The sequence below is a fragment of the Sebastes fasciatus genome, chromosome 19 (assembly GCF_043250625.1).
Source record: "Sebastes fasciatus isolate fSebFas1 chromosome 19, fSebFas1.pri, whole genome shotgun sequence".
In the NCBI taxonomy this organism is placed as follows: Eukaryota; Metazoa; Chordata; class Actinopteri; order Perciformes; family Sebastidae; genus Sebastes; species Sebastes fasciatus.
The window spans coordinates 22,761,128-22,787,055 of NC_133813.1; the positions used below are offsets into that span (position 1 = coordinate 22,761,128).

A 25,928-nucleotide genomic window follows, 5' to 3' on the forward strand; every position below is an offset into this window, starting at 1 on the left:
TCAGGTAAATTGTATAACATCATAAAGTTTGATTAATGTAAACAGAAATGACCACTACCATGTACAAATGGACAATTTAACTGTTAAAGTTTATCAGCCTATTTTATCTGTAGTTTGGGATTTATCTTATAATTAATATTACTGTCAATATGTACTTTAATTTTCATTATTTATTTAATTTCTAATTTAAAAAAAATATATATATATATATTTTTCTTTTTCTTTTTCTTTTCTTTTTTAAAAATTTAATTTAACTTTGTTTTTTGTTATTTATCCTTTTTGCATCAGCAATGGGTGAGGGTTGGGTGGGAGGAGGCTTTGTGGGAAAAATACCAAAATGGGACAATCATTTACATTTGTGCTCTATTTGTATGTTTCTGTACACCTGATGTCACTCTCAATAAATTATTATGGGAAAAGAAAATGTAAGCATTGATATCGTGTTAATAATGCAAATGCGATAATACCGTAGAAATAATTCAGTGTTCAATTCTTTACTTCAAGTTGCAGTTTACATCCATGTCTGTCCAAAATGTCATCATTTCATCATTTTATCCTACTACACATTTGTGGGAAATTGTCATAATTAGCTTATGAATTCTTGAGTTATGGCCAAAAATATGTTTTGTGAAGTCACAGTGACTTTGACCTTTGACCAGGAGAATCTAATCAAACATAACAGGACGGACAAAACATAATGCCTCTGGCCATGGCTGTTGGCGGTGCGGAGGCATAAAGACAGACACATGCACAATAAACAAAGTTAAAGATACATTTGACTCTTAGCATTATCTTCTTTACTGTTTTACAATCTTCTATAGATATCGCTATAATGTCGTCATAATGAATTCTTTTGGCCAGGATAATCGTGTAGTGAAAATCTGATATCGTGACGGCCGTAGTGAAAATATATTTTTTTTATAAGCTGTCTGAATTTATTGTCCCGTTAGCTTGGTCGTAGCTCTGAGAGCTTTTTTCCCTCTTCAGTAAAACTCTTCATTGAATGAAATGGCGTACAATCCTGAGAACAAAATGTTAAAGGGGATTAAACGGCACAGTACAGAGAAAATAGAAGCTTGGGTAGATTTCCTGTCTCGCTTGCTTGTTGCCACACACCGCAAGTAAATAAACTGGCAAAATCTGGCGTTTCCGCACCTTTTAGCAGCAAAATGCTGCAATCTGTGGGTAGATTATTTCAGCATGTTGCACTTGTGGCCACTGGAGGTGATCATTAAATGTTCAAACACATCTTTATAGAGAATCTTTAAACTAAACTCACTATACTGAATAATTATTGTCACTACAATTGAAACACAATCTTTTAGCAGAGGAGCTCCCCTCACTGGTGACTGAGGGCACCCATGTCCACTCAGCCGTGATCCACAGCACATTACTTCCTTGTTAAAAGATTGTTAAAATACCACGAAAGCCACAGAAACAGTCAGGATGTGATAACAGTCTCAAATAGTTGGCAACTGAGCTACTAACCTTATAAACAGTGCGTGTAAAGGCCTAGTTTTGTATGCAACTGGGTAAAAAAGCTCGAACTAGCAACAAACTTTGTCCAGACAGCTGCGGATAGAAAACAGAATTTAGCACGAACAGACAAAAGAACGCCACTTTAATTTTTTTAATTTATTGCAGGTATTCTGTTATGTACATGTTTATTTACAAAGTTATCCATGTGTTTCAATCTTATTTTGATACTTTTTTGACAGCTCTATAGTAATCTCCTGATTTCTATATAAGTATGATTAGAAAATCCTATAAACAATCATAAAAAAACAGGCTATAAAAAAAGAAACGGGACCATCTATCTTTGATACATGCAGGAGCAAGCTGATTTACATAGTTGAGAAATAAATACTATTGACAAATAGTATTCTATCAACTATATGCATTTAAAAATTTGCCTTTGTCCACATGTAAAACATACCTTTTAACATACACTCATTTGTGTGGTGAAACTGACCTTTGCTTCATGATGTGTATCAAGTAAATTTTGTTTGTGTCTTCAAATTTATAATCTGTTGGTACATGTTGATTTTGTTTGTCAGAGAAGTGCCATTTTGGGGGTTAAAACAAAAAATTTGAGAGCACACACATTCACTGAGTACAGCATGAGACTGCATGAAACACAACTAGAACTTACACAAAGATTAGAAATCTCCTTTAAACTTTGCAGGGTTGTTGTGTCAGGTTTTGCAGCATGGCAGTGCCGAGCAACAACCCATCTCTGAATATCCGGTAGCTTGTTAGAATCCATTACTGTGTGCATGCCAACGTATTAACCCGTGTGTCAGTCTCTGAAGATACTTCCAACATCACAAAGTGGGTATGGGGCTAGAATGGGCAGCAGGCTGAACATCTGGACGCTAAGGACCCTGTTTGAAACTTTTTTGCGCACCAGATTTTCTTGAAAATGTTAAAAATAATGGCATGGAAAGTAGGTTTCATCCTATAGAGATCATACAAACACATTTAGAGTTGAAACCACATGTGTTGCTTGGGCTTGCAACATTATAATTTCAGTGTTTTCCATTTGCCAATTCATTAACTGGTCATAAAAAATACTAATGACATTTTTTATTTTGGTGCCAACTGGAATAGTTCCACTTTTATATTATTACCTCATTATTTGGCTCTTGAGAGTAATCAAGCTTTTTGTGGATTGGACAAATGGCTGTGAGAAAATACCAGTTTTGTAATTTTGTACATTTTGTTGTTTCATAAACCCTCTACACTATGGATTATAACTAATGCCAGTTGTTCCACCACTTCCATAAACTCTCGCTATACTATTGTGCAAAGCACCAAAAAGATGTAAATAAAAACTGAACTGAGGTTCCACAACTGTGGCAATTTGTTAAAACGGAGCATGTTTTAATAGTGTTTGTAATTGCAGTATTAATGACGTTAACCCAAATCAAAGTGACAATTTAAGATACTAGAAATGCGTTTTAAATCTCGGGTTAAATGCCCAAAAATCTGCTATCCTTATCTGAATTTCATCAGTTTCTTTACTGTAGGGCTAACCTCACCGTCAGCACTGTTCAGCACCGTCAAGTGTATTCAGTGAAACCAAAGTCGAACTGAAACAGTGATCAACACATACCCTTTCAACTTAACTGCTAATCTTTATGTAGCTGTGATTCAATAATTACAACACTTAAAGCTGCATTTGTGATTTTTTTGGCCACTTGAGGGCAGAAGAACATTACTGCAAGGCGACACGCCCACAGCCCTGACATATTATCACCTTATGAAGTTATAATATGTTAGCAACCCATTGCCTAATTACACATCCAGTAGACACAAAAACATTTGCATTCATTTGGTGTTTCTGGACATATGATTACTTGAGGTCTAATATTCTTCCATACTAGAAGATCAAGACAATATTGTGTTGTATTACATATTTTAATTACTAATCTGTATGCATCAATCTCAAGTCAACCAAGAATTATTTTGTAAATGGGCATCATTGTATTAGTACGAATATCTGAAAGTTGATAGTAGAGCTGGATGCAGGCAGGTCAAGTTACAGTGTGAAAAAATAACATTGTTTTTCAGTTCTTCAGGGATGAGTGGTGTTTTCATGGCACTTCTGCAAACTGAAAGGCATAAAGTAGCTGATTAAATCTAAGATATGATGGCAAAAACAGGGAAAAATAAGGTTTTTAGGATGGCGTATAGAAATATAGGCTAAACCGGAAGTTAGCATTGCACTGGTTTCCTCGACAAAAAGCCAATGGATTTTTTCATTTGATTTTGGATTATTGTAGAAAATAAGCTCTGTGGCAAATACATGTTTATAATACTTACATGTTTTGTTCAGCAAGATAATGGCAAACTTTATTACTCCTTTCAACCTTGACAAAGGCAGATCAACTCCCTTCGTTCTTGCCTTTCACAATAAAAGTCCTAGACATATACAAAGCAATCTATTCAAAACTTTTAATGAAAAAGTCTTGCAACTCGCAAATTTGCATCGCTGCTGGTATGAATAGTTTTCATGCAAAATATTTGCAGGTGAGTATTTCTCATTTTTGTGTTGTTTATCCATTACACGGTGTGTAAAGACCTTTAATGATTTTTGAAGCGTAAATGCAATTGCCAGAAGTAATACCCTAATGTTAGGCTATAAACAAACGACACCAGTTGCATGACTTTAACGTCACCGCTCATCTTCCAACCTATAATTTGATTTTGCGCGACGACACCGACAACCTCTGTAGTTTCATTTAGCCACTTGTTAGCAACGAGTGGGATATTTACTGATGTAATTTATGTTGTAGAACAAAACGTTAAAATCTCTTAAGCTTTTGTTAACTACAGACCTTATTTCAGACATCTAACCAAAAATCTATTAAAAAAATCCACTGACTTCGTGACGAGGGATCCGGAAGTGCTAAAATGCTAACTCATTTCCAGGTTTTAGGTCACGTTAATGTCATTGACTTCATTGTTGTACTTCATCTTGTATAGCTCACCGGTGCTTTGTTGTAACACTGTTTCCAGCTTGAACTCTGAGAAAGGGTGTCTGCCCAAAATGTGCGTGCATGAATAAACAATTTAATTGAAATGCTGCGCTAGTTATGATTTTTACGGTCTTGTTTCTCATAATGGCATTGAGATTAAATTCTTGACGTTCATGTAAATGTACCCAGCAAGGACAGATTTAAGAGCAACCAAAGAGCCACAACAAAAGCTCCCATCTGCTTATTCATTTTTTAACTTATAGTAATTTGACTATAAAGTAAATTGTTAACTACAAAAAGAAAATGAGAACTCTGGATAATGTGACAGAAGACAAATGTCCTTTTTTTTTTTTTTTTTTTACACAAATTCTTGACATGAATACAAAACAAGAGTTTTGTACTTTGACATCCAAAAAACGCCACCGCGCAAGAACACCATCAACTTGGGCACTGCTGGCGGAGCATCTGAAACATTTTTTCTTCTTCTGTTCAGTGTCTGAATTTCCACTGTGTTCACTTTCTCTGCACTTGAGCAGTCTCTGTGTATGTTCAGGTTCAGCTCCTCTTTGTTCATGTTTATGTTATTTGCTTATAAGTGCAGATGCTGTCACAACAAGTTAAGTGATAAGATGCTTGCTTTCCTACTTCAACACCATCTTACCAATATCCACTGCTGTCAGTGAACCAACTGATCTCATTAAGATGATCAGCAACACATCCTCTAAAAATATAAATATAAAATCTAAACCCTGCCTTCTTTTGGTCCTTTTTTGTTTTTTCCTTTTATTATTTTTTAACTGTTGAGTGCTCTTTTAGCTGTTCTCATTCCACTCTGGCATGATGCTGACACTATGTACAGTGTGGTACTGGTGTGGCGATAGCGTACGTGGTATGCCGTGAGTATAGAGGTACTCGTTTCCCTGTAGGCCGGCTGCTGGCGACTGGATCCCAGCCCCAGGACTGCACTGGCGGCCCAGAGTCTGGTGGGTCATGGAGCTCTGGTACATGGCAGCGTGGTGGCCATCACCCAGCTGCGGAGAGGCGTGGCCCCCGACCCCGCCAAGTCTGGACACCAGAGATCCTGAGGTGAAGTGAGCGGAGAAGTGCTGGTAGGGCAGCCGGTCCATTGGCTGCATGGTGGTGACGGAGCAACTCCCATAGGGTGAAACGCTGGCCCAAGTGTTGCAGCTGATGTCCTCCAAACTGGGAACTGGCTCGGCACCCTGCGAGGCGCTGGCGTACATACAGGCCTGCCGCTGACTGGACTCACTGCGGTAGGGCCCGCCGGCCAGGCCGAGGCTCTGAGCGTAGCCAACAGGACGGTAGTAATGGTCCTCCTCACTGGACGAGCTCTCCAGATAGGCCTTCTTATAGCTGTGCTCACCTGAGTGGTTGTCATCCTCCACTGCAGGTGGAATTACAGAGTTAAACAACAGTGTTACTCAAGTGTTATGTAATGTCTTAAGTTATGTAAACGCAATGATGTAATATTGTCTTTAAATTCTGTTCAATTTCTAATTAACTTGACACCAGAACAATTAATTTCCACTATTCTACTAATTATTTGCTAATCATGAAAACAAATGTAGAAGTGTTGTAAAATGTATATTTACATGCTTTGTAAATAAACACCCAATGTTTGAGTATTTTTTGCTTGAATGATTATTGTCCATTTTATGCATATACTTCACTGTACTGTATATGCTGGTTCATAACCACATTTGTTTTGCATTTTACCTTGTACAAAATATTAGGGTTGTAAGAAAATATTGAGTATCGCGATATTATGTTTCGTGATACTTTATTGATTTCTCAAAATCATTATTGATTTGTAATTAATAGTTTTCATGCAAAGATGAAGTCAAGACTTTATTTCATTTGCAAAGAGATGCTCCCTCTCAGTGTATGTGCCCTCTCAAAGTAGTGCTGTGATGTTGGATGTTACAGAGACTGTGATACATGCAAATGCAGATCCCACTGACTGAATAAAAAAAGTTAACTTTTTTAAGTCAGATTTGATGCATATAGTGGTTCTTTATACAATATGGCAGTTTTCCTAAAATGTTATTAAAAAAATTGCAATATATTGCTTTTTTTCGTAACCCCTGTATCATGATATGTATCGTATTGCCAGAGTCTTGCCAATACACAGCCCTACAAAACATAGTTTTGTGTATGCTACCACATAATTTTACTGTCTGGTAAGGGGTTGCACATCAAAATTCAGAAATTTATAGTTAAATTAATTTCGAACAATGTGCGCTGTTCCTGAAAAATAAATACACAAATGCACATTTAGCATTATTCAGTATAAAATCTGTGTGAAAGCAGCCTTAATCTAAATGAAAAAATAGACATAAATAGTGTGTCCATATATATATATAAAATGTACAACATACTGTATGTGCCCCTTACGTATCACTGTTAGGGGGGACCGGGGATGGAAGTAACACTTTTTGTTTGCGCATCTGTAACTCAGTGGTTGTTCGTGCTAGATCTCTCAAACTTTGATACACTGTACCCATATTTATCTACTACAAATATAACTCACTTTGACGTCTTCTACACAATCGCACACTATGTGAGTTAATGTCAAATGCAAAGTGTTCTGTTGTTACAACCTAGCCCACTACTACAATGAGAGTTAATTTGCTAAAATACAGTAAGTTCCACGCTATCCAATTTGTGCAAGAACTCTATTGAGGAATAAAGAGTAAATGGTTTTGAATAAAGTGAACAATTTAAAGTGACTAAAACACTTTAGATTTAGCACAAAAACAATTGCTGTGTCTAGGTCGTTGGCCAAATTACAGTTCCCCACCTTTTTTTTTGCACATCACTGAGATTATTCACCCAATTGTTTAAAAAGGCTCAGCTTGCAGAGGCAGCTAATACTGCAATAGAACCATAGTTTTAACATCAGTGGATATGGAAACCTTCTGCTCATATTTGTCTCCTACCTTTCCTCTTGATGCAGTGGTACTCCTGGCCATGCTCATGTGGCACCGGGTAGGAGCCCGACTGAGGCAGCATGTCCTGTGAGGTGCTCGTGACCCCGTTCTCGCACTGGGAGTACTGGGAGCTCAGGGCGCTCGGGGTGGCCATGCCCTGCACCTCCCCGCTGAACGGGCTCTGGCTGGAGCCAACTCTCTGGCGCACCGTACTGCGAGGCACTACTGGATAGTCCTTGGTACTATACGCACAGGCACACAAATACAGTCGTTATTTATCTGCAATAGTTTATTTCTGTACAGTAAGATTCGATGTAAGATCTGTTCAACAATCAGTGAATCACACCCACTTAGGACACACACAGAGAGAGGCTTCTCTGGGGAAAACCCTTCCAGGCGAAAACGCCAGCATGTATTTCACTCCTATTAATCCACAGGATCCGTCAATAGATCATTTTGCTACTTTTGGTTCTTTGATTTCAGGGTTCTCCTCAGTTGAAACAGTGACCTGGTTTTGCAATAAGCTCTCCCTTCAACGTTGTAACCAAGAGCAGACGCGCATAGCTTACTGTACTCGGCTGGATTGGACAACGGCATGTTAGATTGATAGTGTGGTTTGGACTCTCAACATGCTCTATACATTTGATAGGTGAAATGCATTTCACTCAAAACGTCGTATTAAATTGTGGCACGCACCTACTTAAAGTAACTTAACGTGTGTCCGACACAATCAAGCGTGTAATTTTTTTAAAAGAACTTGAAAGCACAGAAAGCTCTCCCCGGATTTCCAGGGATTTTTCTCCACAGCATAAACCATGACATTAATCTGAAATGCTTAATTACAAAGACCTTTATACCGTGGCTCAGAATAAAGGTTATGGGAAGGAGGTCGGATTTTAGCACCTTGTGGAAAGCCAAACAGCTCTTCCAGGTTTTTTCTTTTTTCCTGATTTGGGATTTCTACATTTGAATACATACGTTTGTATCGGCTGCCCAAAGAGGGGGGGCGGGTGAGTTTCAAAACCAGATATTCTCCTTTGAAAATGTGTTTTCCACGCAGTACGGACGCATGCTCCATCCCTCATCTGGACTGAATAATAGAGAGAGGGAGCAATGTGGTCGTGTATTGCCTTGGCTGCCGGACCAAGTCATACAACCAGTTCAACACACACAAACACACACACACGCACACGCACACACGCACACGCACACGCACACGCACACGCACACACAGAGTTGGAACATCCTGGTAGAAAGAGCCGTGAGGAAGGGAGATGTTGCAGTCGTGTTTCAGAGGCTCTGCCAGATCAGCCATAAAAGTCTTCAGCATGAAAACTGGCCGAGGATCAAGAACTACACTTACATCACTGAAAATAACACTCACTGAAAATAACACTCATAACTGGCGTGCATTTGGGAGATTGAAGGATTACTGTAAAGTGGGGCTTGTTAAGTGACAGTGTGACCGGGATGTCAGTAATCCTTGGAACATTATATCTACTCAGTGTGTGCCAGTATTTCCATGTATCAGAGCCCAGGATCAATTAAAGACATTATGACATTATTAACATGACATTATAAGAGATTAGAAGTATAACTTTTTCCTATAGCTATACCTTTGCATTCTGGACATCCGATGTAGCTCCATGTCATCACTTCCACGAAAGCCTTTTGCAAACGGATTGTTCTCAATCTTCAGCTGTGTTATCTTAAACAGCAAAAACACTTAATTAGTAACATGTTGTGCAATGAAAGCCATTTGTTGTGGTCGTATCACTTATAGCCTACAAGATCTTCAACTTTAAAAAAAAAGTTGCATGGAACCAGATTAAAACCAACACACACATTTTTTTGTCCTAAAAATAGGAGCTATTTAAAACATGAAAATGCAACATATCAGTATCAGCTATACTCTCACATGATGACAGTATTATAACATGTTTTTGTGGAGTTTTGAAGTGTTTTTGGATGCTGACCACTCACAAGTTACCCAAGAGAATGAAATAATAGTCATCCAGAAACCCAAGATGCTTTTAGGGATGCTAAACTAAACAATGCAATAAAAGCATGTCTCAATAAGACATATTTTCATTGCATAATTTATGATGTTACATTTGACAGCCTCTGGCTTAACAGATAGTTGGCGTATGCTTGACAGAGGCAAATAATATGATTTATTATACGAGTTTTGGTAAAAATCTTTGTAAATATTAAATAGTGCATGAGAAACACCCCGAAATAGCAAGTTAATCCCAAAAGAGGTTAAACACAATCCAGGGATATCCCTCTCATGAGCAGTGGTTTCTGGCAGGTAATTAGTTGGCAACTCTTTGTGTGCTTCCAGCTTTCTGACAAGACCGGAGGTTTGTCTGCACGCTGGCTGACACTCTCACCAAACCTTGTAAAATCTCTCGTGTATGTGACACTTCGCTTCTTGTTAATGCACGCAGCCTGGCAGAACATTTACATATTGTTTCATGTTTTTTTTTTAAAGTTAGAAATAAAAACGGTTCAGAGTCCTGTTGCACTTTTACCCTCTGCGGGCGTTCCAAGAACAAATGCAGCTAGACAAACAATTACTCATTCCAAAGTGATAGCTGGAGTTCAGTTTACAGAAAAAGAAAATAACGTATTTTTGCAAAACACATGCGAGTTCTCCTACTGACTGGACTCAGGGGATGGAAAGAATATGAATACTAAAAATAATTTGGGACTAGACTCAAGACAATCGGGCGAAATTCATTCAAAGCTTCAAAGACAGTTTTACTAGACTGTGTCCAAACTATGCTCATTAAAATAATAGAGGCCTATATACATATATTTCCAGATGCCTTTGGCTATTTTAACCTATAGAAGTACTTTTAAGTACTCAAAATATAACTTAACTATATGGAGTTACTGGCTGTTTTTAAGAAAACATATTATTTCAGAAAACACAGTTTGGATTTTTTTTTTAATTGCAGTGACAGGAAAGACTTGAAACAAGAGACTTTTCATTAGCTGAGAGTCCAACAGGTGAATTGGACACATGCCTGCAGCACATATATTATTGCTTTGGCAGATGTTAGACTGTTTGATTAGACAGTGCCTGCAAATCAGAAAATGCTTGTTTTTCTGCAGGTCTGGAAAGCCCCAATAATTAGCCCGGGGTTACGATCTCAGCCCCCAATAACATGTTAGAAAATAATGAATGGTCTCTACAGCATGTCGTTCATTTGTGCTTCCTGTTCCCAGAAGGCTTGGAGACGTCTGATTGGCTGCTGGGAGCTTTGGCCCCTCTCTCTCTCCCATATTCCCCAAACTAAGAACATATAGCCGAGGCCTACATGCTTAAATGATGTTAAACAGACGCTGTTTACACATATCTGTATTCCCAAGATTTCCCCCCCTAGAAATTTCTGCAAAGTAAATATTGAGTTTTATTTCTGCTTCTTTCCCTCAAGTCTAACTAAAGTGATAAACAACTGCCTGGCCTTAAGAAATTACATTCATTTAACTCTAATTTAATGTTATTAATATTCTACTCTTTTCTAAATTGTTTTTCTGAGAAAAACAATGAAATCTTCCAGATTCTTGAGCTTTGACACACTCAAGTAGCCTTACCACGCAACAATTTTGATTTACTTGTTAAAGTTATACATGTAATTGCACCTAACATAATAGAAACATCAGCGGAAAAAAATAAATAGAATATTTAAAACGGTTTTAAATGATTAAATATATTATAATATCATTTTTTGTTATTTTACATAATTTTTAAATCAACATTTACGTTTTTTCTGGTAAACTTTGTTGCGCATCTGTCACCAACACGCAATGGGTTATTTTTAATAAATAGAATATATAGATAAAAACCTAGAAATAATCTGGTAATTAAATGAATGAACCCGCTCTTTTCTGCAGCCGTAACTGACTAAAAACAACTCACATTTTAACCAAATAAATGGCACAAACTATTTCAAAGTGTTCATAAAGAGGTTCGCAAATAAGCTTGGTTGCATTACGAATTATTATTTATTTAGATCACTAATAACGACTTTTTCATATTAATTATAAGTATTAATAAGGGTTGCTGGAGTTTATCCTCTTTATCTGCAGCTTGTCTGGCTCCACAAAGCGCTGCAGGCCTGTACCTTGGAAAGACAGTCTCTTGAGGTCAGACGTCGTCTAGTCAGCTATCTGAAGGTTTCTCTCGTCTGTCAGTGATGTGATATCGGAGATTTTCAGCTGACAGTGACGAGACTTTACTTTAACCTCTCAGAGAACAACGCCTTTCATTTTCTCTGCTGCAATCAGCAGATCCAGTTTACCGTCAGAGATGCGTAAAAATGCGCAAAATTCAATTGAACTGTTGTATTTGTGAAATACTTTACTATTATTATAATTTGTATTATTATTATTATTATTTGTATTATTTGTATGATTTGTATTATTATTATCATTCTTATTCTTATTCTTATTATGTTAAATTAATATTTTTTAGTTTGAAAGGGAAATCGGGCCTTTACATGATTAAGCATTTTGGCAGATTTTTTGAATGCGCAATATGTCGTTCTGCAACGTTTTCTCGTGTTTGCCACGTTTCAAATATTATCAAAATTAAATTGCCCCATGAAATACGCCGTGAATTAAAAGTTTCTACTTTATTATAATCACAGACAGCAGTAACAACAAAAGCAGATCCAAAAGTATCCCATGGAGGACTCACCTTGTGGTTCTGATAGGACGTGACCGCAATGAAGGCTGTCTCTGGGAAGACGTGAGTGCAGAAGGCCGTGTTTTTGGAGCCAAAGCCGTTATTTTCATCGGCCTTCACTATGTGGATCCTCGGCTGGTACTTGTGCATCGAATTTAGGATGATCTAGAGGAAAAAGAAAAAAGTGGAGCCTGGTGTTAGAGACTTGGTTATGTGTCATCACAGCAAAACACCCTTTTTAAAAATAAACCTTTCAGAAGACACAGAAAAAGAGACACAGTCTAGTTTTCTCCGGAGTGACAAAGGTTTTGGAGCAGTTTGTAATGCAAAAAAAAACAACAACCTTAAACTTCCCCTTAAATCCTTTTTTGGCTGCATGCATGAAAACTTTATTTCTGTTTCTTTGGAGGTTATTGTTGCCATGTGTTGCTGATACAAAGGCTAAGAATGCTTATACCACTTTGTAATACATTTCAGGGCTCCGTTCCAGCACTTTATCATTATAACATGTACCACAAGCATATATAATATTTGGGTGAGCATGATGACAAAGATAAAAGCAGGAGGAGGGGTCATTCAATAATGCAGAACAGTGAGAAATTGTATTGGCATAATCTGAACATGAATTCAGACATTAAAAGGAAAAAAACAAGAAAAAAAGACTTGGCAGGTCGAGGCTATATACTTCATTAATCTCACAGATTCAATTAAGATGAAGTTTTTCAACCAAAAACTGCATAACTTGGGCAAATTACTTGTTTGACAAAAATGTAAAACTTTCTTTTAATGAAAGTTTTATTGCTTTCATAAATATTTCAAATCAAATTAGGCCACTTATTGTGTTTTTGGCCTACTCACGTGAACCTTTCTTCTGACAAGGAATTTCTATCCCAGCCAAAACTCAAACAAAACTTCACTTGTTATGTAACTCCAGACTCATTAGATACAGTAATCCTCACTATATTACACTTATTACAGTGCTGTGAATAGATGAGCAGTCCCAGGAGAGTGATAGGACTCTCTCTCTCTCTCTCTTTTTGGCCCTCTACCCTGACTAACCTAGTTTATGGTAAGTGATGACTACTACCCGTGGCTAGCTTGGCGACATTAAGACGCGGTCCGCACAGCTGAACTTGAGCCTTGAACTTCTCTTTTGAGGCCCTCTCATCCGTGGCTCTTAAGTCTAATTGTTTTGACGGACCGGGGAGTCATGGTCGTCAGCCTCGAGGAAATCTAATGGTTTTTATTTTCATCAGATCCACTTACATTTAAAGATTGAAAAAAGGGGGCTTTTTTTTCTTCCCCTCCTCTTAATAACTCCCCCTTCTTCTCTTTTTTTACACCCACCTACCCCCACCTTTCTGTCCCATAGGCATTCCTCCTATCTGTTATCTTAAAGGTTGTTTTTGTACCTGCCTTTCACTGCCAGCATGAGAGGAGACAAGGGATCGCCCTGACCTCCAGTACCTGTGGGGGCATCCTATAGCATTAAACACACATACCTAAGTCCTGTCTTAGAGTCGAGTGAACCATATAGAGGCTTACATGGACCATACAATAGTTCCAGCTGAACTTGATCTCATTTCATGGTGCAGTAGGTTTTTGTATAGTAGGCAGACACTGAATAAAAACTGCCTGCCATGCACCTTGTAGATGATTTAATGGAAGTTATTGACCCTGTGCAGACAATATCAGCTGAGTGCATCCCTTTGGTTAGATAAGCAGGCTGCTGAAGAGTGGATGACTTGCAGATGGAAACTTTGCAAATTTTACAGTCTACCATAAATACAACTATTTGCAGGATAGGGTTTTTTTTAGGGCTGCATGCGCTGATCTGAGGTGAGAATAGTTTTACCAGAACAGAGTCTCGGGCTGAGAGAAACGAAATCTCCCTGCTGTATTCCATGGTAGCTCTGTTTTGGCTTCCATATTTAACTGCGGGATTGTACTGATTCCTGTGTTGTGAAGTCATGTCACCGTGCAATTGAATAACAAAAACAACCACATGTCCCGACTATCAAGCAGCACTAGCATTCTGTTCGGATTTGCAAACAAGGCTTTAACGTTCAGTGAAAGAGCTTTTAAAAAATGAGAAAAAGTAGGTTAAACAAAACCTTTTCCCATGCATGCATTCATTAAGGGCTTACTTGAGGTCTGCAGAGATGCGTCCAAGATTGGACAAACCACAACAGCAATCCCATCAATGCAAACACGTCATTCAGCACACTACAAGGTCTTAGGAGCTAAAAATGTCTGCCACTGTGACACATTAGAAGTTGCATGGAAATATCTAAATGCACATTTAACCCCGGAACACAGCATGGTCCACTTGCTGTGGGTTCCCAAAGTCCAGTATGTGTGTTAGTAGTGGGGGTAGCTGTGGACCACCCACTGGGGCCCCAGCGCACACGCCTCGTCTCCCTGGCCCAGCCGCTGCCCTGTATCTCTGCCCCCCCCAGCCTCGGGATGATAGTATTTAATGATAGTGAGGGATCACTTTGGGTCCCGAGCCGCTGCCCTTTGCTTTCAAGTCCCACCACATCAGAGAGTTTCCCCGAGCCTCGGGATCAGCGGGCTTTGTACACCATCATCTATTGCTCATCGCACACTGTCATTCAAATATAAACAGTACGATCCTCACACTCCACCCTCCTGGCCAAAACATGTGTGGGAAGACAGGGAGACGAGTGCAGGAGCAAATTGAGGGGTGGGGGGGTGGGAGATGAATAACACTGAGAAATATTCCAGGAGTTGACAGGGAGATCAAAGCAAAAACTGCAACCCGAGACAAAAACAAATGATTTTTTAGGAATTCAAATACAGGAAGGAAAGTAGCACTGTAGTGCAGAATAAGAAGTATTTACACCCTTTACCAAGGTACTTTATTATAAGTAAAAAGTACTGCATTTAAAGTTTTACTTAAGTAAAGGTACAGAAGTATTAACAGCAAATGTATTTAATATAAAAAATAACAGTACTTTGTATGCAAAATGACCCCTTCCAGCATGTTACAGTAGGCTATAATACTAATGGATTATTATTACTGATGCATTCAATGTTGCAGAAGGTGAAGCTCATTCTAACTACTTTTTATGCTGCTGAGGTAACTACTAACTACACTGTAGATGTCCAATAAATAGTGCATAAAAAAGTAAATTTCTTTAGAAAATATAATGGTATAAATGTATAAAGTGGCTTAAAACTTAGAACAAATAGCTCAAAATTGCGTTAAAGTACCATAGTTGAGTAAATGTACTTAGGTATAGGGCTGGGCGATATGGAGAAAGTCAAATATCGTTATATCTTTGACCAAATATCTTGTTGACGATATTGTATGGCTGACCATTGGTGCTTTTACAAAATATTTACACAATGCGATTTTTGATAAATAATCATTAGTAATGTGGATATAATGACTAAGAGGGTAAAGGCAAATAATAAAACAACTAGTTCAGAAAATGACATCACTTTACTGTAATGCAGCCTTTAAAACCAGGAAAAGACAACACTTATGCCATATTACAATATTTCGATATCCAAAATCGAAGACGATATCTACTGCCATAGCACGATATCGATATAATATCAATATAATACCCAGCCCTACGTAGTTACTTTCAAAATCTGCAGTAGTGTTTTATTAACATATTATATATCATGGTAAATAAAACCATTTTCCACCATGAAACCATATTCAAAACGCTTTATCCTCAGCTAGACTGCAATTGTCAATGAAATAAACTGTAAGGAGAAATTGACCTTAAGGCTAAGATATGATCAATATGTAAAATACTTGAAAAATGTATGTATGTATGATGTTACCCATTACATATGTAATTGAAACATACTATAGTATTAATACATCCAAGAGATACCCAGTGAAGCCCATGTCAAGCCACTCAGGCAGCAATTTTTCTTTTACGTTTCTCACAAAAATAATTTGCTATTGCAAGTTAGTTGTATACAAAAATGAATTTAGAAGACAACCTGTGTATCATTTGAATAAAAAAAAATAAAGCTACACAATTAACTGCATACAAACACTCCGGCCCCATGGGGCTCAGCTTCACTCGTTTCCTCTGAGACTCCCTCCCAACAGTCCTGAGCTGGTGAGCTCAGTCCGCTGACGTGTGTCTAATTACCAGACATTTCTAGAGAGAACGACTGCTGCAGGCCCGTCCTAAATTGGTCCATTCTACATCAGCAATATGTTTTGGTCCCATGTCTCACTGTTAGTAATTATAAATCATCTACAAGTTATTTCAACCAGCTGGACCAACAAGCCCATGGAATATGTTTCTGGCCAACCACCAGCATTTCATTTATGAATCCCAGGGTGCTGTCTCTCAGCCAGGAACCACTGCAACCAATCAAAAATGCACTTTAACCCAATGTGTACAACGCTGCTCACATTCCGACTGAGCTCCAGTTTCATTTCACCAGCTGGGCTTTGGCGAGGCAACGACCACTATGGGTGCCATGTGGAGAGATAATGGCGTGTGTGTGTGTGTGTGTGTGTGTGTGTGTCTCATTTTAGATTCATCATCAAACTGAGTGTGAATAATTGTCAATCTGCATTCAGTGGGAATGATGATTGGAAGTAATTAAACATTATTACTATAACATAAGACTGCCTGTTTTAGTGTTGCCTCTTAATCATTAGGGGTGTAAGAAAATATCGAAAATATCAAGTATCGCGATATTATATTTTATGATTATCAAAAACACTATCGGTTTTTAATTAACATTTTATATGCAAAGATTAACTCAGTCTACTTTATTTAATTTGCAAAGATATGCGCCCTCTCAGTGTTTGTGCCCTCTCATAGTGCTATGATGTTGGATGTTATAGGGACTGTGACAAATGCAAATACCGATCCCACTGTTCTGATTGCATGAAAAAGTACAATTTTGACTCAGATTTTATGCATATGGTGGTGTGTTCTTATACTATGACACTTTTCTTGAAATTAGATTTTGAAAAATCGCAATATATCACCTTGCTTACAATATTGCAATACATTGCGGTATATTGAATCGTAACCCCTGTATCGTGATACGTATCGTATCCCCAGATTATTGCCCTATTAATGATATTTATGGAAAGCAATGTAAATACACCTTTTTCCTCATCCCTTACTACAGATTAACACCTCTAATCAAGATTTACACTTTTAATAATTTCTAACTTCATTCAATTTCATATGTTTTCCACATAATTTAACCTCCTTAAAGCCAGAACAGCTATCAATGTAGGCTTGTGCCAACCTCATGATAATTTTTTCCCTAACTGGGCCTATTACTAACAGAGCTAATTGTACGACCTTTCCGTTTCTACAACAAGACATCTAATTTGGCCTCAGTGTGCCCATCGACTCCGAATTTTATGAAAACCTGACGCCAACAGGCCCATTTGTTGATGAAGTAAGTGATGTTTGTGTAAGACAGAATCACAAAAGCCCGGGGGGCAGATAGTGAGCATGGAATAATGAGGAGTTAAAGTTAGGAAATGGGTACCATACAGGCCCTAGCTGGTGAGGGAGGTGGTGGGTGGGGGTGCAATTGCCTCTTTCCTTTTCCCTAAAAAAATGCCCAACTGCTCCCCTCTACTTATGTAAGATGACTTCCAGGCGGTCTATAACTTTAATGCATCTAGGGGGTGCTATAATAAACCTGGGCAACAAAAGAGGACGCTGGAAACAAATTTGTTATTCAAGGTTGAGAATCAGATCAGAAGTTGTTGTTTGCCGAACGTGTGCTGATGCTTTCATTGGGAGGTCCAGTTACATATTTTGAGTTTTTAAAATGTAATTGAACATTTGTTTTATTTTTTCTTGCAGCAAATCCAATATCCCGTTCTTTTAACTCCTCTTCCTTGGCTTTAATTGTGTTTTCAATGAAGAATTAAGCACAAGAATCCATGGTTCTTAAATAGTAATAAAATAAAAATAAAATAGTCCAAAGTTTTTCAGAGATTTAAAAAAATATATATTTTTGCCTGACGGTAATTTTTTTTTTCTTTGCAACAGCAGCAAATATAGTTTCAAAGAAACTCCACAAACATAATAAACTGTATCCTTCTGTATTTATATACTCTGAGCAAAAGTCTACATTCTATCTTCGGCCAGGTGCGTCACAAATACAGAATTATTTCAGAATATAAGAGAGAAGGTTTGAAAGAGCAAAAAATGAAAACAAGAAAGAAGGATAAACCAAAACTTTACAGCGTCAGTGAGTTTATAGAGCCTGGTGCTGGAGAAGTGGAGGTGTGACTGACATTTTGGTCTGTTAAATTTGTTATGTAAATTTAATAGACAACATTCAGCCTTAATGGTGTCTGCAAATCCCTGTTTTTACAAGCAAATAGGAGGGCAGTTATATCTTTTTCATTGATCATGACCTTTAAACTTTATCAGGCGCAACAGTTGCATTTAGTTGTCTCAGTACCTCCTGTATTCTAATCTAATGTAAAAATCTAATTTAATCTTGTGAACATAAACTATAATTCAAACATGTGGGCAAAGCAAGAGTCATAACAAAAAAACTTAAAACTAAACTTAAAACTTAATTTTTAAAAGGTTAAAACAACTTTTAGATTTAAATTGTTCTCTAGATAATAATAACAATAATAAAATAAGTATATAAAAAAACAATAATTATAATAATAATAGCAACAATAATAATGTTATTAATAATTACAATAATAATAATGATAATAATAATAATAACAATAATAACAATAAAAGTAACAATATTAATAATAAAAGTATTAATAATAATAATTCGTCAAAAAATAAATAATCATTATAATAAGCTTAATTATTGAATTCTGAGGAAACAGGTCGCTCCCTTTAACATTTGGTCCCTTTTTCTGATTCAGCTCTGTGAGTCTTGACGCCACTGATTTTGTCCAGTTTACCAGGGTGACTTTTATGCAAAAGCATAACGAAGTTTTGAAATAAGAAAATGGAAAATTAAGAAAACAATAATTACTCAGTTGTGTAAACCAGCAATTGTGTTGTAAAAGTAAAACATGATATGAAGATGAGTATAGAAAGGGACGCTTCAGTGACAATCCTCCCTACATGCTGAAGTGCCACCGAGCAACGCATCAAGCCAAAAGAAATAACTTCCCTGGAGATTATACAGTATAGCATTCACAGACATGTGGTAAATATATGATAGGCCTAGTTCACCTACGTGTCCGAACGGGTCCAGGTGGTTGTTGGTCAGTTTGAGCTTCTGGAAGGAGACGAGCTGTCTCATCCAGTGCGCTCCGGTGGCCGGAGAGTCCGGGTGGACGTAGAGCCTGCCGGGCATGGCTGGCTCTGCCTTCCCGGTCACAGACCTGGATCACAGCAACACAGTCACACTGTAACACCTTGGACTGACACACACATATGCCAGCTATCAACCGTGCATGCAGGCGCTAAACTAGGAGGATGTGGTCCTTATACTGTAAAATGTTAACAACACTTCCCCATCATTTTTAGGCTGTTATTTCATTATCAAACATGTAGAGATTATGCACAGGGGTATCTGAATTTAATGCAATAAAATATAAAATAAAATAAGAAAGTAAAAACGACCAATTAGTAGGACACTGTTGCTAACCTTTAGGGCTTTATAAAGATCATCCAAGACATTTACGCACAGGCCTTAAACGCCGAGGCCACCAGGATGTTAAACACTCTTTAAGTTAAATAAATCAAATTATAATTATATATATAATACTTTGGGAAGTTGGTTTTGGATGGTCAGAGGTCAGATTAGAGCTGGTGGACATTGTTTTCCAACATGGTTAGATCAAGAGGAGAATTAGTTCCAGGACATGCTCTGGACAGGTCATTATCGGTAGTATTGGCATGTGATTATCCTCTAGAAGGATCCACTCATTGAGAGGCGATGACCCAAAACAAGACATTCCTTACCAAGGTTAGAGAGATCGACATGACACTAAACAAATAACCGTGTTTATGCCCTGCTGTGAAAAGACAGACAGCCTTGTTGCAGTGCGCATATATACTGTATATACAGGCAGGTATATATAGCTATATAGGAAAAAGTCATCAACATTCATTCAACAGCTCCGTCCGGCTGAAACATTTCTCCCTGCTGACAACATTTCTTGGCAAGCGTTAGAAAACACACAGTTCATAATTCTCCGGGAATTAATATGTTGCACTTCCGACTCTCATCCATCAGGACAACAATATAAAAGTTCCTGTTGGAATAAACTCCATGGAGAGTAGCCAAAACAACAAGCCCACATTTTTGTGCGCGTAAAACTAAAGATTGTTACTGCAAGAATTCGTTTTTTGTGTGTGTGTTATATTTTACATACCATTTGTTGTCGGCGAATTTGTATCGATGGTCGTCCGCAGGAACAACATCCATCAGGAGAATATATTTAGTTTTGGGGTTTAATCCCGTGACCTTCACTTTGAAGCTGGGAAACATTCGCCTGTAAAAGGACAAAAACACAGTATATATGGTAAAGGCTATTTCTGTCAAACAGTGGGAAAGGAAGGCGACATATGCAGGCAAAAATAGACTGTGCTGTGTTTACAGGATTTTCTACTCTATAGAGGAAAAAATCCCCATCCAATTTTATTCGGCTCCCTTTCCTGGAATACATTGCAAGCTATAAAAACTGGGGAATTTGATTACTTTCGATGAATTTAAAACATTAATTAAAAACCTTAGAAGCAGAGTATATCGGGAGCTATCTGTGTTTCTGAATATTTTCACTTTAACGTTGGCTTCAAAAACTTTATTTTAATTTGTTTTGTATGATATCATGCTATGTATTTATTTTGCATTTGTTTTTTATGTTGTGGCGTCTGAAACTTTAATGTATGTTTTAAATGCTGCTGTCTTGGGCCAGGTCTCTCTTGCAAAAGAGATTCTTAATCTCAATGAGTACTACCTGCTTAAATAAAGGTTAAATTAAAAAAATCAAATCAAAATGTTCAAATAGCGAGTACAAACAAAACAAAAGTGCTTTCAGAACAACTTCTCTTTTTTATTTATTACAATTTTAAAACTAAATTATAATACTGTGAGCTCACGTTGGGATGGTTTAAAATGTCAAATAAATGCCTAAATTTGGTTTGGACTCTTTTCAGTACAGGGCGTTGGGTCTGCATTATAAAAACGTTTTTCACTGTGGGCCAGATTTTTTTTTTTTTGTGTGCAAGATCCGTTTAGTAAATCACTTGAATATTTGGTAGCTGTCATATTGTAGAAAAACACATAACGTGAGTAAGCCTGGGCAGTCTCAGGAGTCACAGGGAAGGGCAGCTGCTGCTGTGTAATATCACTTCACGCCAAAAAAACAGCAGAGAAATGACTGACGGGAATATAATGGAGACTTTATGGAGCTGTGTGAAAACGAAAACTGCCTTTCTGCCCGCATTTGGAAGAGCACAATGAGATGTAGCTGCGTGAATCTATAAATATGTATCATTTATTATATAATAACCCACATGTGAGCAGCCAGCGGCCACTTTGACAGCAGCAGACACCAGCGGTCGTCACGCGTAAAATGCAAGTTCACACTCAAAAGCAGACGAGCGCGCTTTTGACTGCACTGTTAAGAATTTACCAGTTAAATAACAGTAAAGAACTGGCAGCAGGGTTGCCTTTATGTTACTGTAAAATTAACATTATTATACTGTCGCTGAAATTTACAGCTTTGTACTGTTAATGAAAAATACAGTTTGAACTTTATTAATTTCACAGTATTTTACAGTTAATTAACTGTTTAAAGATACATTAAATAGCTGTTTTTCACCTTTCTTTTACATTATCTTACTGATTTGTTTTAATGCACAATTTAGGTTGTATTTTTTTACATACATTTTAATAAACATTGTTTTTTGCCTAGATTAATAGACTTAGCAGGTTACAGACATAGGAATAGTCACACTAAATACAATTAAAGGCACTTGTTAGGAAAAAGGCTATAATAGACTTGTTGACACTTTTCCCAAAATGTCTGTCTCTAGCTGGCTACAAGCACAGAATGCAAACCATAACAACATGTGAGTGAAGAACAATAAAGCTAATTCACTGATTTTACAATCATGTACAATGTACAAGCCTCACATGAGCAGATCAGGTACCAGAATTAAAAAAATACTGCATGAAACTGTTACTGATGATACTTTAGACAGTTGATCAGCAGTAAAGTGCTGTTTTTTAAGAATGCATCATAACAGGTTTTCTTTTGTATTAACAGTAAAGCACTGTTTTTCGCAATAACGGGTTAATACTGTTGAAATCCTGCTGTAAATTAACAGCAATTGTTTACAGTGTGGATGCAGTCTGAGGGCGACTGTGGAGCTGACAGCGGGACACATGTACAAGGCCCTGCAGAAACATGTTGCTGCACACGTGTTGTCACGCAAGAAGTGTCTGCGTACAGTCACACGCATACAGATGCAGGGGGAAAGTAATGCAAAAGTCAAGTATGCTCCTAAATTGAGTTTATTTCACTGGATTTAAAGAAATGTGCTCAAACTCAGCAGGATTTTTAAGACAGGCTATTTGGTCGATGGTATATTGCATTTCCCCAACAGGGCCACCCAGACTAAAATGTATGGTGGTGTTATAGTGCGCTAAAGCGTCCACCAGATGCTCTGTGTTTTCTCTGTGGTTCCTCACACTGTATATTTCCAAATCCCCACGCAAGAAAAAATTCCAGCCGGGCCTATAGGCTATTATAGTATGGGCTGCATTTTTCATTCTAGGCCTTACAATTCCTGACATAGTAATGATACATATATTTTTTATATATATATATTGTCCTCTTACCTTCCGGCTTTGGTGATGATCATCTCCGTCCCCACCTCGTCAAACTTCGTCCAGAGTTCCCTCTCGTGCAGGTAGACTTTTATTCCCTCCATTCCCTTCAAAATAAAAGCAGTTTAGTGTCCAAAGTGCTTCCAGGATTGCTGCGTAATAAGCATACTTCAACTTTACGCACAGGCGTCTATCATGGTTTTGAGGCCTTAAGAGCCTGTTGTCAAAAACATCTGTTTTCAGCTTCCAGAGGAAATTATAAATGCCAGTGAAATTTAAAAGTTCAAGTTCAAGAAACATGCAAAAAAACAACAACCCTGCTTTTAAGTTTAAACAATAAATAATGTAGTGTATGTAGTGACAATTTAACCCTTGTGTAACTACTAATTTAAGATCCTGGTGTGCTCTGTCATTCTCTAGTCATAAACATTTAAACTACACGCAATATACAGTGTAATAAGGCCAGAGTTAATGCCTGACTGTTAACATTATTCTCCTACAAAGTTTATAATCTCATCCAGTCATGAAATCTAAAAACAAGTCAAAATTGCTTGGAAACTTTTCTGATGTTTCACTCCTCAAATAAATGTAAATAAATATCTGATCAACACAGTGAGACAACGAACAGTTCACTTAGTATAAGACAGACTAAATATCGGATCCAAAAAAAGTCTTTATATATAGAAATACTTTGGAATAAGTAAAATTAGTATAATTACTCCATCCCATTTGCAGATATTTTTCTTTAATATTTCGTGTATATTTTAACACCATAAAACGACAATATAGTACTTGTTTGGACGAGTATGTAAATACGTTTATTATTATTATTTTTTTTACAGTGAACGTGACCCAGAAGTGGTTGGAAGCAGCCTGAAGCAGTGAGAGTGAGGCCTGCAGACACACAGACTGACTGATACTACTGACCTGCTGAATGTAAGTTGTCTGCGATGATGGGGATTTGCTCGAGGTCCCGTTCTGTTTCTCTGATTTATTATCACTCTGTAATTCCCTTGAATCCGAGCCACCGGGAGAGTTTTGTTGGGCAAAAGTCTCCTCTTGGTCCGCCATGACCGGAGCTCCGAAAACTGTACAGTCCCAGCTGTAAGAAACCAAACAGAGGCGTCAGTGTGTGGGACTGGATCTCCTTATATTAACATTGTTAGAGTGCTTTTAATAAGTTTAAATATACAGACAGACACAGATAAGCTTTATTTGGTCTCTATGTGTGACCGAAAAGTTAGGTTAATTTTCTGGAGTGCCGTGTGCTCTACAGGCTAAGCATTAAAAATCTAAATAGCCTTAAAAGGAAAACACATTATCTAATATAATATCTACTTGATTTCAATGGAAGAAGTTTCAGAGTAAAAGCAAATTAAAAGAACCTTTATTGTGCTATTGAAATAAACTGAAGGTTTGGTAGGTCAAGATGTTTGTCACAAATATAGTCTATGATGGGCTAATAACTACAGCATTAAAAATCAAAATAGCCTTAAAAGGAAAACATATTATCTACTGCCTACTTGATTTCAATGGAAGACGTTTCAGAGTAAAAGCAAATGAATAGAACCTTCATTGTGTTGTTGAAATGAACTGAAGGTTTGGTATGTCAAGATGTTTGTCACAAATATAGTCTATGATGGGCAATTAACAAATTCATCATTTGAATAAGTTAGTCTATTCCTGACATTAAAAGTGTGATGGCTGACTTATTTTGGTAGAATAAGGCTGCACATTAAAGTAGCCCCCTCTCCTCTCTTTTAGGAAACACTATTTCCTATTCATGTCCAAACAAAACAAAAGAGTATTATTGTCGTATGGCAACATTGTGATGTCCAGAACACAAGAAAGAGCTCCTAAAAACCTCTCCACTCACACGGTGTCACTTCTGCACAGAGCAGCGACTCCTGCAACGTACAGTAGTAGTAGCAGCCTATAGTACCACACAACAACAATGAATACACGTAGCCGGATCAGATCAGAGCCGGATCAGCTTACCTAAAAACAAAAACACGTCGTGGGCTCGAGTATATAGGACACAACAGAGAAACACCGTTTTCGTCTTCAAACGGTTCCCAAATCAGATAATCCAGGCGCTTTGCTCGATGAAGCCGAACACAATCTCCATGAATCCTTTTTCTCTCCTCTCTCACTGTTCAGTTATAGTTCCTATACACCGTAACCGTGGAGATCCTCCTCGCGGATGCTCGGCGACAGCTACGAGGCGCTGCTCGGTGCGTAATAATTGCGCATTTTACAGCTGAAGAGCGTTTTGTTTTGTGAGCCGAGTTTTGTGATATAGCACCTAGCGGTAAAGCTGTATAGCCGAGTCCCAGAGGAGCAGGTCCGTCTCCTCCTTCTCTCCTCCTCTCTCTTCCAGTCTCTGACTCACTTCTACGTCTCCCCTCTCTCTCTCTCTCTCTCTCTCTCTCTCTCTCTCTCTCTCTCTCTCTCTCTCTCTCTCTCTCTCTCTCTCTCTCTCTCTCTCTCTCCCTCTCCAACCCTCCACTGAGCATCACTGACCAACCGTGCGAAGCGGAAGCGGAGTCCGCGACGTAGATCAGGATCAGGAGGAGGGTTGGAGGAGGGATAGCATTGGTTTATACACCAAAATAATAATTCCTTCCAAACCCCCACCACCCTATAGTCTCTCAACTAAAACCTCTCCATAATCCCAGTCTGGTAGAATGAATCCATTTGATATTGTGCTCCTTCATGCGCCCTTACGCACAACCTCTCCAGACGATGTAGAGTAGAGATCACGCTTATAAAAGATAAGATAAGATAAGATAAGATGAACCTTTATTAATCCCCTGGAGGGAAATTCAGGTGTCAAAGCAGCAACATCAGCAAACAGTACAATACTGAACAGTATAGCACTAAATGAATGCAGAGCTGTGGATTGTTTTATGGATATTTTAGGTTGTTTTATTTATTGTAGTATTTATCAACTGTACTATTTATAGATTTTAAGGGCTGGGAGAGGGCCAGGGT

At 37.9% G+C, this 25,928-nt stretch overlaps 1 protein-coding gene across 2 annotated transcripts in view; it reads right to left on the reverse strand.

The window, feature by feature from the left end:
• Positions 1-2,009: 2,009 nt before the first annotated feature.
• Positions 2,010-25,928, reverse strand: part of tbx5a (T-box transcription factor 5a) — a 29,267-nt gene continuing 5,348 nt past the window's right edge. The window contains exons 1-9 of one of the 2 annotated variants that reach the window (XM_074618183.1): positions 24,933-25,319; positions 23,862-24,036; positions 22,947-23,041; positions 20,473-20,592; positions 19,329-19,476; positions 12,141-12,293; positions 9,049-9,140; positions 7,442-7,674; positions 2,010-5,886 (exon numbers count right to left, since the gene is read on the reverse strand). In XM_074618183.1, coding sequence (XP_074474284.1) covers positions 5,294-5,886; positions 7,442-7,674; positions 9,049-9,140; positions 12,141-12,293; positions 19,329-19,476; positions 20,473-20,592; positions 22,947-23,041; positions 23,862-24,005 — 1,578 coding nt within the window. In that variant the 5' untranslated portion in view covers positions 24,006-24,036; positions 24,933-25,319 and the 3' untranslated portion in view covers positions 2,010-5,293. Of the gene's footprint in view, positions 5,887-7,441; positions 7,675-9,048; positions 9,141-12,140; positions 12,294-19,328; positions 19,477-20,472; positions 20,593-22,946; positions 23,042-23,861; positions 24,037-24,932; positions 25,320-25,928 lie in introns of those variants that run through there. The other variant, XM_074618184.1, reaches the window with a different exon arrangement.